The 19,175-nt window shown below is 56.5% G+C and overlaps 1 protein-coding gene across 1 annotated transcript in view; it reads left to right on the plus strand.

Annotated features, from left to right (window-relative positions):
• The first annotated feature begins 3,314 nt into the window (after nucleotides 1–3,314).
• Nucleotides 3,315–19,175, plus strand: part of PLXDC1 (plexin domain containing 1) — a 44,525-nt gene continuing 28,664 nt past the window's right edge. Inside the window, exons 1-2 of the mRNA XM_065422675.1 lie at nucleotides 3,315–3,390; nucleotides 13,051–13,220. Of these exons, the coding sequence (XP_065278747.1) occupies nucleotides 3,315–3,390; nucleotides 13,051–13,220 (246 nt within the window). The remainder of the gene's footprint in view (nucleotides 3,391–13,050; nucleotides 13,221–19,175) is intronic.

The raw sequence follows: 19,175 nt of genomic DNA on the forward strand, positions 1-19,175 counted from the left end.
GCTAGATGAATCCTCCCCCGACTCTGCCAAGATGAATGGCTGATCCCCACTGCCCCCAACCCTGCAGCCCCCTCCCTGAGACCACCTCTCCATTCAGGGCTTGGCACCATTGACAGGCGTGTGCAAATTGCTCACTGTGGGGGGGCCTCCCTGGGTAGGTTAGGATGGGATCTCTTTCCTGCTCCCCAGGGCCAGCAACACCCCACCACAGCTTGGAGCAGAGTCCCGGCTGAGATCCCCAGAGCTCTGAGGACAAGCCCCAGTTTGAAATGGGGAGGACAGTTCCATTCAGCGCAGGGGCTTTTCCTTTCCAAGGGCTGGCACTACCTGCTACCCAGCTCCTATACCCCAGCCGTCTCCCCCTGCACGGAGGTCTCGCTCAGGAAAGCTCCTGGGAATTTCCTCCAGAGCCTGGAATGGAATTTACAAGTGGCGTGACCCCATGAGTGGCAGGCAGAATATGCTCCCGGGGGGGCCTGATCTGAAAATGATCATAGAAGATTAGGGTTGGAAGAGACCTCAGGAGGTCATCTAGTCCAACCCCCTGCTCAAAGCAGGACCAACCCCAACTAAATCATCCCAGCCAGGGTTTTGTCAAGCTGGGCCTTATAAACCTCTAAGGATGGAGATTCCACCACCTCCCTAGGTAACCCATTCCAGTGCTTCACCACCCTCCTAGTGAAATAGTTTTTCCTAATATCCAACCTAGACCTCTGTCACCCCCTCCTCCCCACTGCAACTTGAGACCATTACTCCTTGTTCTGTCATCTGCCACCACTGAGAACAGCCGAGCTCCATCCTCTTTGGAACCCCCCTTCAGGTAGTTGAAGGCTGCTATCAAATCTTCTCTTCTTCAGATTAAACAAGCCCAGTTCCCTCAGCTTCTCCTCGTAAGTCATGTGCCCCAGCCCCCTAACTATTTTCGTTGCCCTCCATTGGACTCTCTCCAGTTTGTCCACATCCTTTCTGTAGTGGGGCCCAAAACTGGACACAATACTCCAGATGTGTCCTCACCAGTGCCGAATAGAGGGGAATAATCACTTTCTTTGATCTGCTGGCAATGCTCCTACTAATGCCGCCCAATATGCCGTTAGCCTTCTTGGCAACAAGGGCACACTGTTGACTCATATCCAGCTTCTCATCCACTGTAATCCCCAGGTCCTTTTCTGCAGAACTGACGCTTAGCCAGTCAGTCCCCAGCCTGTAGCGGTGCATGGGATTCTTCCGTCCTAAGTGCAGGACTCTGCACTTGTCCTTGTTGAACCTCATCAGATTTCTTTTGGCCCAATCCTCTAATTTGTCTAGGTCACTCTGGACCCTATCCCAACCCTCCAGCATATCTACCTCTCCCCCCAGCTTAGTGTCATCCACGAACTTGCTGAGGGTGCAGTCCACGCCATCCTCCAGATCATTAATGAAGATATTGAACATAACCGGCCCCAGGACTGACCCCTGGGGCACTCTGCTTGATACCAGCTGCCAACTAGACATTGAGCTGTTGATCACTACCCGTTGAGCCTGACGATCTAGCCAGGTTTCTATCCACTCTATAGTCCATTCATTCAATCCATACTTTTTTAACTTGCTGGCAAGAATACTGTGAGAGACCGTATCAAAAGCTTTGCTAAAGTCAAGATATATCATGTCCACTGCTTTCCCCATATCCACAGAGCCAGTTATCTCATCATAGAAGGCAATCAGGTTGGTGAGGCATGACTTGCCCTTGGTGAATCCATGTTGACTGTTCCTGATCACCTTCCTCTCCTCCAAGTGCTTCAAAATGGATTCCTTGAGGACCTGCTCCATGATTTTTCCAGGGTGGTCTCAGGGAGGGGGCTGCAGGGTTGGGGGCAGTGGGGATCAGCCATTCATCTTGGCAGAGTCGGGGGAGGATTCATCTAGCGCAATGAGGGGGTGTCTGTCTGACACTGCTGACCCCCAGGCCCCACCTCTGCCTGAATTCAGGCTTACAGAGGCCTTCTGACCCTGCCCAGCTTGAACAAGGGTGGGGTGGGCGGGGGGAAAATAGTGTCCCTACAACCTTTCCTTTCCCTTTGGAGCCAGGCAGCATTTGTAGCTGAACCTGGTTCTCCCCATGTTCTGTGCAGGAGCTTCCAGCTGAGAGTTCAGCTGATGGAACAAGATCATAGATGTTTGCTGGGGGGGGGTTCTACTGCCCGGCTCCCAAGGGGCAGCACTACAGTCTGTCGCATTATCAGCTAGTGCTTTGTTCCTGCCCGTGCTGCTCTGACACCCTCTGCCTGGATCAGAAGCATCCAACTCGCCCACCAAGGGGCTGGCTATCTCCCCAGAGCGCTCCCTCCTCCCTGCAAATCTGCTGGGGGGAAGGGGCAGGCAACTGCTTTATTTTCACCATCCCTGCCAGTGTAAAAGGACCCTGGTGTCTGGTTTGTTCTTCAGCTGGGGGAAATATCACGCACCATTGCTCCCAATGATCACTTCCCCCCCCAAGCCGTAGGAAGTTGGCTTATTAGCTATCCCTTGTTATACAACTGGGGAAGCTGAGGCAGGGAAAGGAGAAGGGATGTGTCTGTCATCAGACAGGGACTCAGTGGTAGTACTGGGACTAGACCCCAATAGTCCTGACGCACAGGCCTCCCCTTGCTCTAACCCTCTAGACCCTACTCCCCTGCCAGAGCCGGCAGAGAACCCAGGTGTCCTGGCTCCTAGCTCCCCCTCCTGCTCTAATCCACTAGACCCCATGCCCTGACCAGAGCTGGGGACAAATCTCAGGAGTCCTGACTCCCAGTACCCCCCACCCATTAGAGACCCCACTCTCCTCCCTGAGTCAGCTGTCCTGGCTCCCAGCGTGTCCCCCATCCACTAGCGCCCCTGCCCTGTCCAGAGCAGGGAACAGAACCCAGGCGTCCTGCTGAGGAAAGGGAGGGTCAGGGAGGTGCCAGAGGCTGGGTGGCAGAGTCGGGCTGAGCAGCGGGGAGGGAGGGGGAGCTGGGGCAGGAGGGGGTCTCACCCCATCTCTGGCTCTCGCCCCCCCCCCAGCCATGGCACCCACACGCCAGCAGGGGGCACGAGCGCTCGCTCTCCCTGGCTCAGTCTCTCCCGCACGGGCAGCAGCGCCGGGCGGCTCGTGTCCCCCCGCCGGGCGAGCCCAGCCTATGTCCCGTCCCCCCTCACCGCCCTGGTTTGGTCCGCGGGGGCGCTGCGCTGCTGAGCCGCAGGACAGGGCGCTGCTCGCCCGATCCCAGCGCTGCCGAGCCTGGGCGGCCGGTGCCCGGAGAGGAGCCAGGGCTGGGGGGGAAGAGGCGCCCCGGAGCCCGCGCCCGCCCCCCAAGATGCGATGGGGGGTCCTCCTGCTGCTCGCCCTGCTGCGCGAGGCCGCGGGGGAGGCTCGCGGCAGGCTGGAGGCAGGTACGGCGTGGAAGGGGCAGAGTGCACCGGCGTGCGTGGAAGTGGACGGGCAGGGGGGGGGGCACGAGTGCTGGTGCAAATGCGCGTGAGCGGGCACACGAGGGGAGGCGTGTGTGGCTGAGCGCGAGCGACGAGGGGTGCAGGGAAGGGAGAGCGCCGCCACGGGTGCCCCTGAGCGTGGGTGGAGGCGAATGTTCCCGAGTGGGACTTGGCAGGTCGGGTGTGCACACAAGGGTCACTGTGCGCAAATGGGAGTGTGCACCAGCGTCCCGGCGCGCGTGGCGGGGCGGGGTACAGGTGCCCCGCGCGTGGCGGGACGGGGGGGGTACAGGTGCCCCGCGCGTGGCAGGGAGGGTGCATGGACAGTCGTGGGCACGTTTGTGCATTTTCCCATTTGGCATCTCCACGGCTCCCTTTGGACAAGCTTCCGAGCAGAAGCAGCGCTCCCCCGAGCCAGCCGGGGGTCTGCAGGGTGCATTGGCCGCTGTGGAGGTGGGCCAGTTGAACCAGGGTTGCAGCTCCGGGGGTTGGGTGTCCGCAGAGGCCCCCAGCTCAGGGCGGGAGAGGAGGCTGCTGGCTGGCTGCTTTGGGGGGCTCCCACGCAGCCCGGAGAGCAGCCTGCTGGAAACTAGAGCGAAGCCAAAGCCACGTGGATCCGATGGCTGCAGCCAGTCGGTCACCCACTAGCTCTCCAGCCACCTCAGTGTGTGCTCTGGAGTGGATGGACCTTTCCCTGCTACCCTATAGCTCCTACTGCAGGGCTCCTGCCGGCTGTCTGATGTAGGGTGCATGGGAGGCTGGAGAGAGGGACCCAGGAGTGATTGCAGTTTGCCTTGGGGAACCCCATGTGATGTGTAAGTCTAGGGGGCTGGAGTCTCCCCCTAAGCAGATCCCACTCCCACCTCTTGACCTGGAAAGCAGTTGCAGGACACACTCCCCCACACACCCCACTGAGCTGTACTAGGGCTGAAGGGGATGGCTGAGTGGGCACGGTCTCAGGTGTGAAACGACCAGACTGCCTGCTGCCACAAGCTTCGCTCAGCGCTTGCCTGCTGTTCTGCTGTGCACTGCTTGGATTCCACCCCAGAGGTGGCTGCATTTCCATGTTTCGAACACCAGACTCTTCCCCGTTCCTTTCGTTCCTCCAGCTGTGGAGTGAGGAGGTCTCAGAAAGCCTGGTGGGAGGAAGGGGTACTCTGTTGGCTGGGCCTTGTATTGCCTTGAGCTGCCCCTAGAGGGACTGGGGGGATTTTGGGGGATGCTGGATGGACAGCTGGAGGGGCGGGAAGTTGTGAATGGAGAGGGAGAACATTTCCCCTCTAGGCTGCAGGTTTGAAGCCAGCCCAACAAGCTAAAAGAATTGCACTTGCTGGAGGTGGCAGGAGATGAGTTTGTCAGGTCTCAGGCCAGTTCTTAGCAGGCAGGTCCCCATAGAACAGTCGGCTCCCTCACTGGAGGGACCTGGAGGGATCAAGGCGGGCGTTCCCTCCAGGGCTGGGTTGAGGGGGGGAACTTGCCCTGCTGTTACCTGGAATAGGATGTGTTTATTTAGTCTAGGAGAGAAGGCTGAGCGGCGACCTGATAAGCAGGGCTTTGGAGCTGTGCTCCGGCTCTGCTCCAGCTCCAGGCAAAAACCTGCAGCTCCACTGCTCCAGAGCTGCTCCGTGCTCCAGTTCCGGGCTCCGCTCCAAAGCCCTGCTGATAAGTCTTCTAGTAAGTAAAATATTGTTACAAAGAAGACGGTGATCATTTCTTCTCCATGGCCACGGAGGGCAGGACAGAAAGGAATCTGCTTAGTTTGCAACCAGGGAGATTCAGGTTAGATATAAGGACAACTTTCTAACTTGATAGTGAAGCACGGGAACGGGTGACCTAGGGAAGTTGGAGAATCTCTGTCATGGGAGGTTTTTAAGGACACGTTTGACAAACACATGTTAGGGGTGGATACACTCAAGTAGGGGATGGACCAGGTGACTTCTTGAGGTCCCTTCCAGCCCTACGTTGCTATGATCTATTCCCCTCTCTGCCTGGCACAAGGTTGTAGGTTCTCAGCCTATCCTTGTCTGTCTGGCCCTTTAAGCGAGGTCTCAGAGTGCCGGGCAGCATGGAGGAATACACTGCATCAAGCCAGCCTTGGATGTTTGGCTCAGACAGCTCTGTGGCTTGGCCCAGCCTCCCACCACTTCCTGGCGTGAAGTTATTAGCAGAGGCTGGTTATGAAAGAGGCAGCACTGACAGAATCTGTGCTGTGGTCTCGAGTGCCGGCTTTTCCTGTTTATACAGAGGGCTCCATTCTCAGGCTGGGAGAGAACTGGAATTGGGGAGGGATGCAGGGGGGGATGGCGTGACCAGCAACTTGGACAGTAGAGCCCTGGTTTTGCATGGTGTTTCCACAGTGAGAGAGAGCCAAAGGGCTTGGCAGATGATCTTGGCTTGAGTCCAAGCATAGGAAACAGGTGGCAGTAGGTTCTAGAGCAGACACTGTGATCTGTTGGGTTCTAGATCGTGCTCCATGCTGGAGAACGGCACATAGGCTCCAAGGGCTGACAGGAATTGTGGGAATGGGAGTGGGGTATCAGACGGTGTAGCGTGGATCCTGTGAAACATAGTGCAGGTTCTAGAGCACGGGTTCCAGAGCGCAAGGTAAGGAGTAACGTGCTGGAAGGAGGGCAGCAGGGAGATCATGGCTGATCGCAGCAGGAAGGGCCCTCTGCACTCAGAGAGGGCAAAATTGTGGGTCAAAGTGGGGGAACACGGAGAGGAGAAGCGGGGTGAATAGACAGGCAAGATCCCACCCATGACCAAAAAAGTGGCTGAATACCACGGTGATGGGAGAGAGACTGGATCTATTCAGTGTAACTCAGCTATGGGACTGAATCTAGGGGCCAGGTCCTCACTGATGTAAGTTGCCAGGGTTGTATCCGTTTACAGCAGCTCAGGGTCTGGCCTTATCTCTGTGGGTGTGGCCGGCCCAGTGAACGTGGGAGACGTGGGGTCGCTCACCGGCTCGTAGGGATGGGGGAGCCAGCAGTGTGTGAGTGAAGCTTGGGATCCAACCCGGAGCATCTCCTCCTCCCGCACTGGTAGCCGCTAAGACCCAGGGCCCTGCTGCATGGGAGACCTGGTGAACTGCCAGCATCTCTCAGGCATCAGCCAGGAGGCTGGGACTCTTAGACGCCTGCCCCAGCACTCAGGCAGCATCGCGGTGGACAGACCTACCTCATCCCCACAGACCTTCAGGCCAGTTAGAGACTGTCAATAAGACGTGTCCTGACAGGCTGATAGTTAGGGACCCTCCATAAACAGTTCTGTGTTCCCAAGGGCTGTTGCGTGCCCGCCACCTCCCTTGGGGCAGGGCACAGACAAAAAGCAGACGGAGCCCACTCCTCCCCCGGGCGGAATCTTGGCATGAAGGTAATGTAAGCCATGCTTAATTTGTAATGAAAGAGGTGCCAGGGCTCAAGCCATTGCAGGAAGCCCAGAGGTGGCGGGGCTATGATGTAAGTAGTAAATTTGGGGGGAATCCAGCCGTGGGTCAGCCCACTGGGGTGACGGCCTGGCAGGTGGCATGGCTCCAGACGGCAGGCTCAGAGGTGAATTGCACACGCACGGGGTGGGGGGCGGATCGGACCCCCACACTGCTGACTAACTGGAAGGGTCACAGGACACCACTGCCCCCCGCCCACCCCAGCAGGTCAGGGCTGAGGGGCAGCAGCAGGGCTGTGTCTAGACTGGAATAACAGAGGGCGGGCTGCGCACACAGTTATCAATCAAATATCCTGAGGCCCCCCTGCTTCCCCGTGCGTCGGGGGCGTCGGTGGGGGGAGGGGGATCTGGGCAAGCCCCTGCGGGTCTGTGGCGGAGGTGTCAGTTTGATGGATGGGGAAGCTGTTTGAAGGAATCCAGAGCTGGACGCTGAAGAGTAAACAGGATGCAGCGTGGGGAGCATGATCCGGGGCGGGTGAAGGTGAGGAGGTTTGGTGCGGGAGTCGGGTACCTCCCTTCGCCACGCAGGTCAGACTGTGCATCGCAGCCAGGTCCCAGAGGGGCCCTGATGGAGGCAGGGGATGCCTGCTGCTACGTGGCATGGGATTGTGTGCAGCATCTGGGTTGAGGGATCGGGGGCCCAAGCTCAATGCCCAGAGGCATTTCCCGGGAGCAGTGAGAGCCTGGTATCCTGGCCAGATTCCCAATGTGTGAGCCTAGACATTCCCATCCCTCTATGGTGGGGTCCTTCCTTCGCTTCCCACCATGCCCTGTTTAGCAGCTAGCGCGTCCCACCCAAGAGCTGGCCGCATTTCAGCGGCGAGTGAAGCGATCCCCTCCTGAGGCTTGGGATAAGAGGTGCTGCGTGGAGGCAAATTTCTTCCCAGCACGTAGCCTGTCTGCAAGAAGGGGCGTGGGATGGGAGAACCCTGGCTGAGCTGGGAGCAGTGGGTTCTGGTGGCTACCTTGGGCCTGTTGCTTAAGATGCTGGGGTATTTTCAGGCTACTCTTGGCTCCTATCTCTAGGGCCCATCCTAGAGCTGGGAGGAGGCTGAGTGGCTCTCTCAATATGGAGTCATGTTGTACTAGCTGCATCTCAGGCTGCTGCTGACATTTACAGATCTAGGCGCGGAAGGAGCAGAGTGTGCCACAGTCGGAAGGGGTTTGTGGAGGAAACTGGAGCCTCCGTGGGCTGCTTGCTCATATGTGACGGTTAATCAAGGCTTGTTAGAGCTGGTCCTAATTGAAACCGAAGCATGGGGAAGGCTCTGCTTTATGCAAACATGTCAGGCCTCCGTCTGTGGGAAGGGAGTTGGGGATTTGAACCTTGGGCCCGGGTGGGCAGCCCAAGGAGGGGAAGCAGGATTCAAAGCCGGGTCTCCATAGAGGCCACCTTGACTTCAGGGGTGGGATTCGAGCCCTGCCCTCCACATGCCGTTTGAGAGCACAGCTGCTTCTAGCATAACACCAGCAGTGTGGCCTCAGGTCAGTCACGTCCCTGCTCTGTGCCTCAGTTTCCCCATCTGTAATATGTGCAGTGCGTTGAGATCTGTGGTTGAAAAGCACTACACAAGAGCTACATATTATTATATGTTTGGAGACAAGACAGGTCAGGGACAAGGGGGGCTTGAGGGGTTCTGCTAGTCAGCTGTCTCATAGTGGGCTTGGTGACAGAGTCAGAATCTGTGGCTGGGGCTGTTAGCAGAAGGATGAGCTTGTGGTTAAATCTCAGTGCAGGAGGGAGAGGCTCTCTGGCCTATGTCACGTCAGAGGTCAGACTAGTTGATCAGAAGCCTCTGGCTCGATCTCTTTGTGTGACCTCTGGGCAACACATCTGAGCTAAAACCCCTTGACCCAATCTCTCTCGGTACCTGGGTGAAGTTCGGATCTGGATCAGAACTTCAGCAACTGGATCTGAATTTCACTGCTCAGGCTCATCCTGAGGGGAAACTCCCCGGACAGCAGGGGCCGCTGCTGAGGTCCCCTCCACACACACACAAGTAAGCTGGGTGGAGTTGCCCCCAGCTACCCAAGGAGCCAAGGCCCCTGTGCGAGGAGGTAGCTGCTTTTTGCGAGCAGCCCTGTGCAGGGGGAGTTGAGCAGCTGGGAGCTACAAAATGCCTGCAGCTGTTTGCGAGTTGGAGCGACACCCTCTCCAGAGCTCGAGGCTGCTGTCTGGGCTCAAGGCTTCCAGGGTGCGAGGGCTGGGGCAGAAGCCCTCGTGCAAGACACTTCCACAGCTGGGCCCTAATCCCGCGGTGTCTGATCACAATCTTCAGCGCCTGCCGCTTTTCGGTACCACGCAGCAAATTACGCTGAGGGGCATCAGCAGAGCAGTGTGTGTGTGGGGAGTCCAGGCTGGGATAGTGAAGAAGGGGCTGCGGGTCAGGAGTGAGGGGCACTGACGAAGCTGGTTGCGTGGGGAGCCCATCTTGGGGCATGGGAAGAGGGACTTGTGGGTCCAGCAGTTGCTGCCGTCTGTGCTGACGGAGCCTGCCTGAGTGAATCCTAAATCCAGCCAGTGCCATCAGGACAGGCCTGGAATTGGAGAAGCAGAGGGTGCGGGGACAGTAGCAGGAAGAGGAGAGCTGGCTGCCCAGGAAGGTGTGGGGAGGCTCGTATCTCTAGGGCTGTGGATGGAGCACCTCCTGGTGGCTGTAGGAACTCCCTGCATTGGAGAGGGAAGGGAGGAGTTGGGATCCCGCTGTGAGCCCTCCCATCCAGTTTGGGAGGGGGGGTCCCCTTTCAGCAGTGGGGCAGGGCAGATCCAGCCCACCATGGCTTAGACTGAACGGGGTGTTGTGCACCACTGGGACAGCCTCCCCTTGAGGCCTTATTGACCTCTTGGGGCCCCTGGCACATGGGACCCAGCTCTGGGCTCCCAGGCCCTCAATCCGTCTCTCCCCAGAGCCTGCGTGGCCGGCTAAGTGCAGGCTTCGCGGTGAAGCCAGGCTGCGCCAGTCCCTGGGCGGGGCACGTCCCGGAATAACAGGCTGCGGCTTGGGCCATCGTCCAAGTGGCCAGGGCAGTGTCCCAGCCCGGCCACAGGGCCTGGAGTCAGGGAGCTCGTTAGCAAGTCCGTTAGCTGGTTGACCTCACTCTCTCACTGCCCTACAGCATCCCTGCCCCATGGAGGCAGGGGGACAGGAGCAGGGCAGCTAGGTCTGGAACGCCTTCCCAGGCCCGGAGGCTCCAAGAGAGGCCATGGCTGGTTGGCATGGACTGTCCAGAGGGGTGTCACTCGGGAAGGACCCTGCGCCCAGTGAAACCAGTGGGAAACTGCCAACACACCCTGCTCGCGCAGCCTGCCCCAGGGTGCTTTTGTGCAAGACACGTCACACCAACATACACTGTGCTGTAAAGTCTAAGTGGGCAGGAGTAAGTGTGAATGTCTGTGGGTTTGTGTGGAATTCAGTGTTTTGAGGAGGTGGGTTTTGTGGGCTTTTGGTAGGGAGTGTGTGCATGTGTATGTCTTGTCTTGTGTGTTGCTGTTGGGTGTATGTATTTTGCATGTCAGTTTTTTTTTAAACAGAGTTCAAGATATACATGTGTCGGGTTGTTTTGCCTGCGTCAATGTTTGTGTGTGCTTTGTGTGCCTGTGCACCAGAGTCCCGTGTAGGTTTGCACGCGCGTCAGCTGTCTTTGCATTGTTTTTGGCAGTGGACTTGCTGAAGGGCTGGGTTGGCTGTATCATTAACGTGATTGTGAGTTTCTGCACTGGGTGTAGAAGTGCATGCACGTGCAGGGGGCTGTTGTGGGTCTGATTGTGGCACACGTCGGGTGTGAGCGTGCAGGGAGTGGGAGTCTGGCTGTGGCATGCCCTGGCTCTGAGCGCTACCCCCTGGGGCCCTTTGCAGAGACTCAGTGTCCCAAAGCGCCTTTTGCACTCCTGCACCACCCCCAAGCCCAGCTGGCATGTGGTTCCAGGGCTCGGTACACGCTGTCCATACGCCCTGGCTGACAGGGGAAGGGCTTACTCAGCCAGAGGCCCAACTGCACAGTGTGGGGAGGGGCAGTGCAGGGAACCATGCACCGCCGGGGAGGCTCCCTCCTCACTGCACCTTTCCAGGGGACCCCCGGGCAGAATCTCCCCTGTGCCATACAGTGGCAACCCTGGGCACCTGTGCTCAGCAAGCCGACCTAGGGTGTGGCCCGTGGGCACATGAGCCTCCTGATCACCCGTGCAGAGGTGGCCAAGCTGGGATCTTTCCAGGCCCAGCCGGGGGCTCTGCTGCCACCCCCATCACATCCCCTGTGCAGCTGGTTTCAGTTGCAGCTGGATCAGCAGCTACAGGTGGGAAGCCCCTCCCAGGGCAGAGCTGCCCCCCCCCCCACACTAATGGAGCCACTTTTTGTTCCGCTCCACGTGGGACGTTTTATGCAAACGACACGGTTGGCTCATTTGCATATTGGCAGCTCCCCGGAAAGGCTGCGTGGAGCTGGCGCTGGTATTGGCACTGACCAATACCAGGGTTTGCTTGCTCTGGGAGTGGGGCTGGACCGGCAGGTCCCTATCCCTGACCTGCCTCCATAATGGCAGAGGAGGCTTGTGGGAGCCAGAGGTAACCAGAGGACTATGCTATTAAGACTGTTCCTCCATAACCCCTCTGACTGCAGCTGCCCCCAGGGCTCCCTGTCTGTGCTGACCCAGGGCTTGGCTTCTCGCTGCTCTCCGCCCGTCCATAAAGAGCCATTCCAAGGCCGGAAAGGAACATTTATAATCATCTCCTCTGACCTTCTGTATAGCACAGGCCCTAGAACGTCCCCCGATAATTCCCAGAGCAGACCGGTTAGAAAATCATCCTGCCTTGATTTAAAAATTCCCCATGATGGAGAAACCTTGGCAAGTTGTTCCAGTGGTTAATTACTCTCATGGTTAAAATGCTACCCCTTCTTTCCAGCTTCAACTGCCAGCCATCCTCTCGGGTTAGACCTTCCTCTGCTAGACTGAAGAGCCCCCTGTCAAATATTTGTGTCTCTCCCCATTGCACCCCTGAGGTACTTGTAGGCTGTGATCTCACCGCGTAACCTCTTTGTTAAACTGAATAGATTGAGCTCCTGGAGTCTATCACTCTATGGCAGGTTTACTAATCCTTTAGGGGCCCCTTCCCCCCTCCCCCCCCTTGTTCCCTCTGTGATTTCACAGACCTGGAACCTTGTCATGGTTTCAAAGGGGTGAGTCTTCCCCAGACGACCCCATTACGTCTCCTTCTCCTTCACCACGTGACTGAACGCCAGTTGGCAGCGGAGCGCTGGCATGCCAGGAGGTGCCCAGGCTGGGTGTCCAGGCTGCAGTGGGTAGCACAGAAACTTTTGAGGGCGGGGCCGGCTGAAGGGAGGTCCCTGGGATGAGGTCAGGTGCCTGGCAGTTTCAAGTGGCTCTTAGTCCATTGTGGGTTACATCACTGTAGCCCAGTGACTAGGGCATGGAAGTTGGAGTCAGGACTCCTGGGTTCTCCTCCCAGCTCTGCCGGTGACCTGGGCCATGTCCTTTCCCTGCTTTTTGCCTCAGTTTCCCTTCCCCACCCGTAGTCTGTTTAGACTGCGAGCTCTTTGGGGCAGGGACTGTCTCTCATTCTGTGTCTGGGCAGCGCCTGGTGCAACGGGCTCCTGATCTCAGCTGTGGCTTGTAGGCTGTAGTGTAATGCTGCTGTGAATAGCCAGTGCCTTCCCCTTAGGGGCTGGAGCATTCCCGGAGGTTCTCCTACACTCTGTGTCCTGGGGGGGTGAGGGGGAGGGTAGTCGGGGGAGCTGGTGAAAAGGGCTGGTGTGACAGCCTCGGAGGCTGAAACTGCTTTCTTCACAGGGCAGAGTAAGCCTCCCTGTTCACCACCCCGTTTCCCCAAAGCCCTGCCAATGGGCCCCATCTCTACTGGTCTCATCACCGGCGTCCAAGCCCTTACATTTACCTCCCACAGTCCATACAGTCCCTGGCCCCCATGTTGGGGGTTAGCTCAGGCCCAGGTGTTCTTTGGTGATGTCCCCTAAGATCTGGCCTGAGACACCAAACTCATCTCTCCTGGTCACACGACAGTCCCTTTGGGCCACCAGGGTGGATCCGAATCTACAGCCCTGGAGTAAAAGGTGGCATTTGATCCCGGACCTAGACTCTCTACCTCGCTGGCTCCTTCCGCCACCGACCTGCTGATTCCCCTTCCCATGTGTGCTCCACAGGACGCCTCCACGGCCGCTTCTTGGAGCGGGGAGCAGGGACAAAGCTGCTGGGCTGGAGGCGGAAGACTCAGGAGAGTTTGCTGGAGACCGACGGGGCCCACATCAGCCAGGACCTGGTAGGAGGCAGCTTGGCCATTGACACCCTGCCGGACAACGAGACGCAGATTGTGGTGAGTCGGCGTGGGGGGTTGCTGCCCGGTGTCGTGGGGGCAGGTGGGTGGTTGTGGGTTTGTGTGACCTTAGTACAGCTCATGTGTGTTCTGAAATGCCACCTCTGGAGTGAGACGTGGCAGCTGGTTATACAGAGATCCCTGAGAAGCAACTGCCTCTGGGGTGGAGGGGAGTGGCACGGCAGCTACTTTTATACAGGGATCACTCACCCAGCACTGAAATGCAGCCACCTCAGTGGTGGGACATGGCAGCTGCTTACCAGCCATGCAGCAACACTGCAGTACAATTTAGAGCAGGAGGCAAAGAAGCATCCCCTCAGGGCAATTTAGGCCAGCAGGATTCCTGGGATAATATCCCTGCCCTTGCAAAAAGAGTTGTGGGCTCGTTAATGACCACAGATGGTTGGGTTCTCTCTAGCCCAGGGGTCAGCATCCTTTCAGAAGTGGTGTGCCGAGTCTTCGTTTATTCACTCTAATTTAAGGTTTCGCGTGCCAGGAATATGTTTATACGTTTTTAGAAGGTCTCTTTCTATAAGTCTGGAATATATAACTAAACTATTGTTGTATGTAAAGTAAATAAGGTTTTTAAAATGTTTAAGAAGCTTCATTTCAAATTAAATTAAAATGCAGAGCCCCCTGGACCGGTGGCCAGGACCCGGGCAGGGTGAGTGCCACTGAAAATCAGCTTGCGTGCCACCTTTGGCACGTGTGCCATATGTTGCCTACCCCTGCTCTAGTCAGAGCACCTGCTAGCACCACTGTCTCCAAGGGAAGAGCGCCCCCTACTGAATCGCTAACTGCCCTGCAGGAAACAGTGATGGGCATCAGTTTGATATGGGCTCAGAGGGAGGCGCATCCACTATTGAACCCCCAGCAGTTGCAGCACTGCTGCAAGACCCCCAAGGTCTCCCTGCCGATGGCTGATGCTGTTGGGCTGGGGAGAGAGGCCCTGATCAAAGCCTGGGGTGGCTCAGCTCCAGGCGGGGGTGGCATTAGGGAGATGGGGGGTATCCCCGAAGGGAGGGGCTCTGTGGCTTGATTGTGTGCGAGGTTTCTGAGCCCGGCACGGCGCCCGGATCGATGGCACGGTGTTGGTGGAGCTGGAACTAGAGTGGACGCTGCATCCCAAGAAATGAGACAGAATTTAAATTCATTAAAATCAATAGGGAAAATGTGTTGCACATGTTAATGGCGTCGTGATGTTTACACTTCAGCCGGGGCTCTGTTCTCGGGTCACTTCATTTTAAGGCTTTAACTGACATGCTGGAAGATTTCAGCTGCCACGGCATGTAATATGTAAAGCAGTGAAAAATAGATCTGCAGCTCCGGGCTCGGCTCCCTCCTGGTGCTGCACTAGCAGGGACTGCAGCAGCCTGAGCTGCCTCATGACAGTGCCTTGTCTTTTGTGGGTCCCATTCTGGGGGATCCCCAAAATCCTCTTCTAAAGAGGGGGGGAAACAACCTTATTTTAACAGCACCTGTGTAATACCCGACCGTATTGCGTCTGAGGCCCTGACAAAGATCAGAGCATCATTGTGCTAGATGCTGCATATATATTGCTTCTGCCCCAGAGAGTGTACAGTGTAATGGACGAGAGGGGAAAGCGAGGTACAGAGATTTCCCCTAGATCAGTGGGACGGCTGGGATTAGCACAGAGGGCTCCTCACTCCTAGCCCAGCACCCTGTCCGCACTGGACTATGTTGCCTCCATTGAGGTTGGACTCCAGTGTGGTGAACTTCCTTCCAGCAGTGCCCTCTCTGTCGCAGAGGATGGCTTGTTGCCTAATGCCGATGTGGGATGGACACATAGCCCTTCTACATCCCGATGGGTGAAGGGATCTCTGTGAAGGGGATGGGGAGATGGAGCAGGAGCTGGGGAAATAAGGAGACCCGCATTTGACCGCTGAGCCCCCTCTCAGGTCCGACCCCAGTCATGGAGGGAGGAATGGCTGCTGTCAAACTTTCCAGACCGGGAGCAGCTGGGAGGTTGTGATCAGAATCTTCTCTGTGATGCATCCACATCCATCCTTGTCTCTCTCCCCCTTTTCCTCACATCCATCCCCTATTAGCCTCCATCTTGGCCCCCTCCCCCGTCGAGTAATCAGCATCTCTGAAGATGATTATCTCAGCAAATAGCCGTTGGTGGCTATTTTGTTTTGCCAACCAACACCACAGCTAGCAGCAGCAGCCTCCTTCCCTGCTGGTGGAGTCCGCGCTGACTCAGCCTTTTCAGGCCAGGATAATGTGAGGGGCGTGGGGGTGTTTTGCTTTGTGTTTAAAGAGCAATAAAAATCCACAAGCTCCTGTGTGTTTCAAGGGCCTGATCCCTGTTGTGGAACGTCCCTCTCCCCAGCAGTACTGGGTCTGTGCATTAAAGGCCCCGATCCCCATCCTGGTGCAGAAAGGCTCTCTTCTGCCTTCTGTGCTCAGCCCCTGGGAGCTCTTATCTGTCCCTCTCTAGGGGCCTGATCCTGAGATGTAAAATCAGTGGGAGCGCTGGGTGCTCATAGGGGGTCAGGCTCAATGGGGCTGCCCTATAGAGGCCCTGTAGGACCTTGGCTCTTTGAGAGACCCATGCAGGTGCTGTGTACCATAGTCCATGGAAGACACGTGCTACACGTGTGATGCAGGTGACATGAGAGACACATGCCATGGGCTTGCATTTGCACTAACATGCAGTCACTGAACCTTGACTTTCCTCTCTAGCCCCATCAGAATGTGCTTCTAACCTCCCCCCACATGCTCCACCCCCGCTCCCTGGCCTCCTGCAGCCTCCCCCATGGGGGGGGGGGGGTCTGCCAAGCATGCCCACGCGTCACACTCTGCCCTAAGGCAGATCTGGCACGTGCCAGGCGGAGGCCCATATATATGAGCTCTCACAAGCCTGGTTAATGGGGCGCAGGAAGTTTGCATTAGGCTTTTATTTGTCTTCACATTTTCCACTGGCTTGTTTGTTTGTTTTTTTCAACAGCCCAGGGGGGCTTTACAAGGCAAGTGCTGCCAGGGGGCTGGGCTCCTCGTGGCTGATGGGGCCAACAAGGGGGGAGGGACACATGGGGTGCAGCTGTGCCCCATAAATGGCTTCCGAAGGCAAAAAAACCCAAAAGGTCAGAGGGGGACTATCCAAACAGCTGCACCCGCTGAGCCGAGAGGGGGCTGGATTGGAAAATCCGGGCTCAGGTTTTGACCCCCTTAAAGACTGGGCAGTCTGAATCTGGGGTTCAGGTGTGGGCTGTTCTCTAGCGCTGAGATAACCAGCTGGAGAGGAGGAGCCTGGCAGAGCAGTTCCAGAGGGGCCTTACCTACTTATCGGCCCCCCGTCGCTGTAGTGCCGAGCCTGCCGATCTCTAGTGCATTTGCCCTATCCGCCCCATTGGATAGATGGGAAGCTGAGGCACAGAGAGGCTAAGTGATCTGCCCAGGGTGATGCCGGGAGTCTGTGACAGAGCTGGGACTCAGACCAGCATTGGGCCCTGAATCTAAACCTGGGGGCTGAACAACGCCAGCCTTCAAAATCCAGATTTTGCAAATCACCCCCTGGCTTTTGACCCCAGACTGAATATCCAGGTGGTTTGGAATCTGGATGCGCCTTCTGCCACTTGGGCTCATCCCTGGCTTTGGGATGCGTCCGTGGCAGGACTTTTCTCCATCTCCAGCCCCCAATGCCTTGGTTGCTATGACTCCCCGTCTCCACTGGGAGGACCAGGGGCAGAATCTCAGGACTCGGACGTCCATCTATAGCTGGCTCCTCGAGGTGGGAGCTGACAAGAGATCAGACATTTGGGCAGCAGAGATGGATATGAACCTTACATCATGGAGCCTCTGTTCCTCTTGGAGGTCATGTGGAGATGGGCTTCTCCCTGCAAGGGACAGAGGGAACTAGGGTGACCAGATGTCCCGATTTTATAGGGACAGTCCCGATTTTTGGAGCTGTTTCTTACATAGGCTCCTATTATCTCCCACCCCCCGTCCCGATTTTTCACACTTGCGGTCTGGTCACCCTAGAGGGAACACGGGGCAGGGAGTGGGTTGCAATCAGTGCAGTAGGCTAAGTCCGTAGTTGGAGGTGATGTTACTTCGGGAGCTGATGGAAGTGTTGGAGGGTGGAGGCGAAGAGCAGCTTCAGAACTTTCTGCTCTTGTCCTTAGTCTGCCAGGACCCTGAGACATTGCTCTTCAGGCTGGGTTGCATAGTTCCCCCAGGGGAGCTCCTAGGCAATCAGATGGGCTCTCATTATTGCTGCTGTCATTATGGGTGCATGTTATTGTGACACTTTACAGGCAGCTGATTATGTATTTGTTGGCATTATTTTCCCCCCCCCGGTTCTGCGTGTTAGGGTGATTGTCAAAGCGCCCGGAGCGAGGAGTAGGCACTCTGGAGGAACAGAAAGCAATAAAAGGAAATAAACTTACAAATGGGATTTGATTCTGTAATGCAATTACTGAATTAAATTCCAGCAGAGAGAGAGGGAGACAGCAACCGATGAAGAGGAAGGGTAGCTGGAGGAGGAGCAATATTTGAGATAACATTTGAAATGACAGGGAGAATTGATAAGAGAGAGGGGGCAGAGGAGCTGTTCCAGTCAGTAGGGTCTTAATATATTGAATGACAAATATTCCCAAACAGGAGACAATTACTAAAGAAAGCAGCTACTGACTGAAACATACACAGCTTGAGTTCCAACCTTGTCTCTGGTTTACCAGGGACCACACACTGTTAGAATCTCTATACAACACACAGACACCTAGTGGCTGGATAAAGTACTGCAAGCAAACATATTGTGATAGGCAAGAGCTGCGGGGGAGAAGGCTCTTGCATCGGAAGAGGGTGATGGACGGTGTGGAGGGTCAGGACTTGAGTAGGGAAGGAAGTAGAAAGGTTTGTGGCATGATCGTTAGGGTCAGCATGGAAGGGTTTAAAAAGGAGAGGGTAACTTTTGAGCTGCATTTGAAAATGAACAGGGAACCATGGGGGAGGGCGGGGGTGCCTGAATATGGAGGGAGATGTGATTGCACTTGTTGGTACCTCCTGGGTAACATGGCAGCAGTTTCCTGGGAGGCTTTCAGAGGGTGGAGAGTCTTGTGGTTAAAGCACTGGCCTAAACATAGTAGATCTAGGTTCAGTTCCCAGTTCTAGACTGAGACCCAGGACTCCTGGGGTCTGTTCCCGTCTCTGCTGCAAGCTCCCACTGAGAGTCACTTAATTGCTCTGGGTCTCAGTTTCCCCACCTGTAGAATGAGGATAATCATGCTTCCTTTGTTCCACCTTTTGTCTATTCAGGCCATAAGCTCTTTGAAGCCAGGACAGTCTCACTGTGTACATGCAGTACAACAGGGACCCAATTTCAGCTGGGGCCCATAGGCACATCTGTAATGCCCATAATAACAGAGGAGATAAAGGCCCAGGTGAGAATTTCAGCGTGGGGGGGTTGGGGCTGTGGGGTGGTGTCTGTAGGCAATTGGGGCTGGGGAGTGCATAGACAAATTAGCAAGGGCTGGGGAGCTCATCAGCATCTCTTTGTGGCATGCAGTCTTGCCCACGGCCCCTGGTCAGGAGCTGAGCAGAGGAGTGTGGGCTGGGCCTGGCAGCCTTTCAGCACCTCGCATGGACACTGCCAGCTGGAATACGCAGCCTTCCAAACTCGGTAGTGGCTGGGCTTGAAGGAGAGCTGGTGTTTGCCAGGGTGTGGGGGTGCATGCAGTGCCCAGCTGCAAGATGGGGTGCAGGCAGGCTGGTGGATGTCTCCTTGGCATGGCTCAGATCACTAATTACAGCTCCCTTCAGGGAAACTGAGGCCCCCTTTCCACCCTTATTCTGTGTCTCTTCCTAAGTATTTTTCTCCTCCTCCTCTGAACTCTCCCACCTTCTGGGTTTGTTTTTGGTTTTTTTCCTCTCTCCATCTCTCCTGCTGTATGTCTATTGCTTTGGTGTGTCTGTCTTCCCCCGTGCCCGTAC

Source organism: Emys orbicularis, chromosome 25 (genome assembly GCF_028017835.1).
Source record: "Emys orbicularis isolate rEmyOrb1 chromosome 25, rEmyOrb1.hap1, whole genome shotgun sequence".
NCBI classification, from domain to species: Eukaryota; Metazoa; Chordata; order Testudines; family Emydidae; genus Emys; species Emys orbicularis.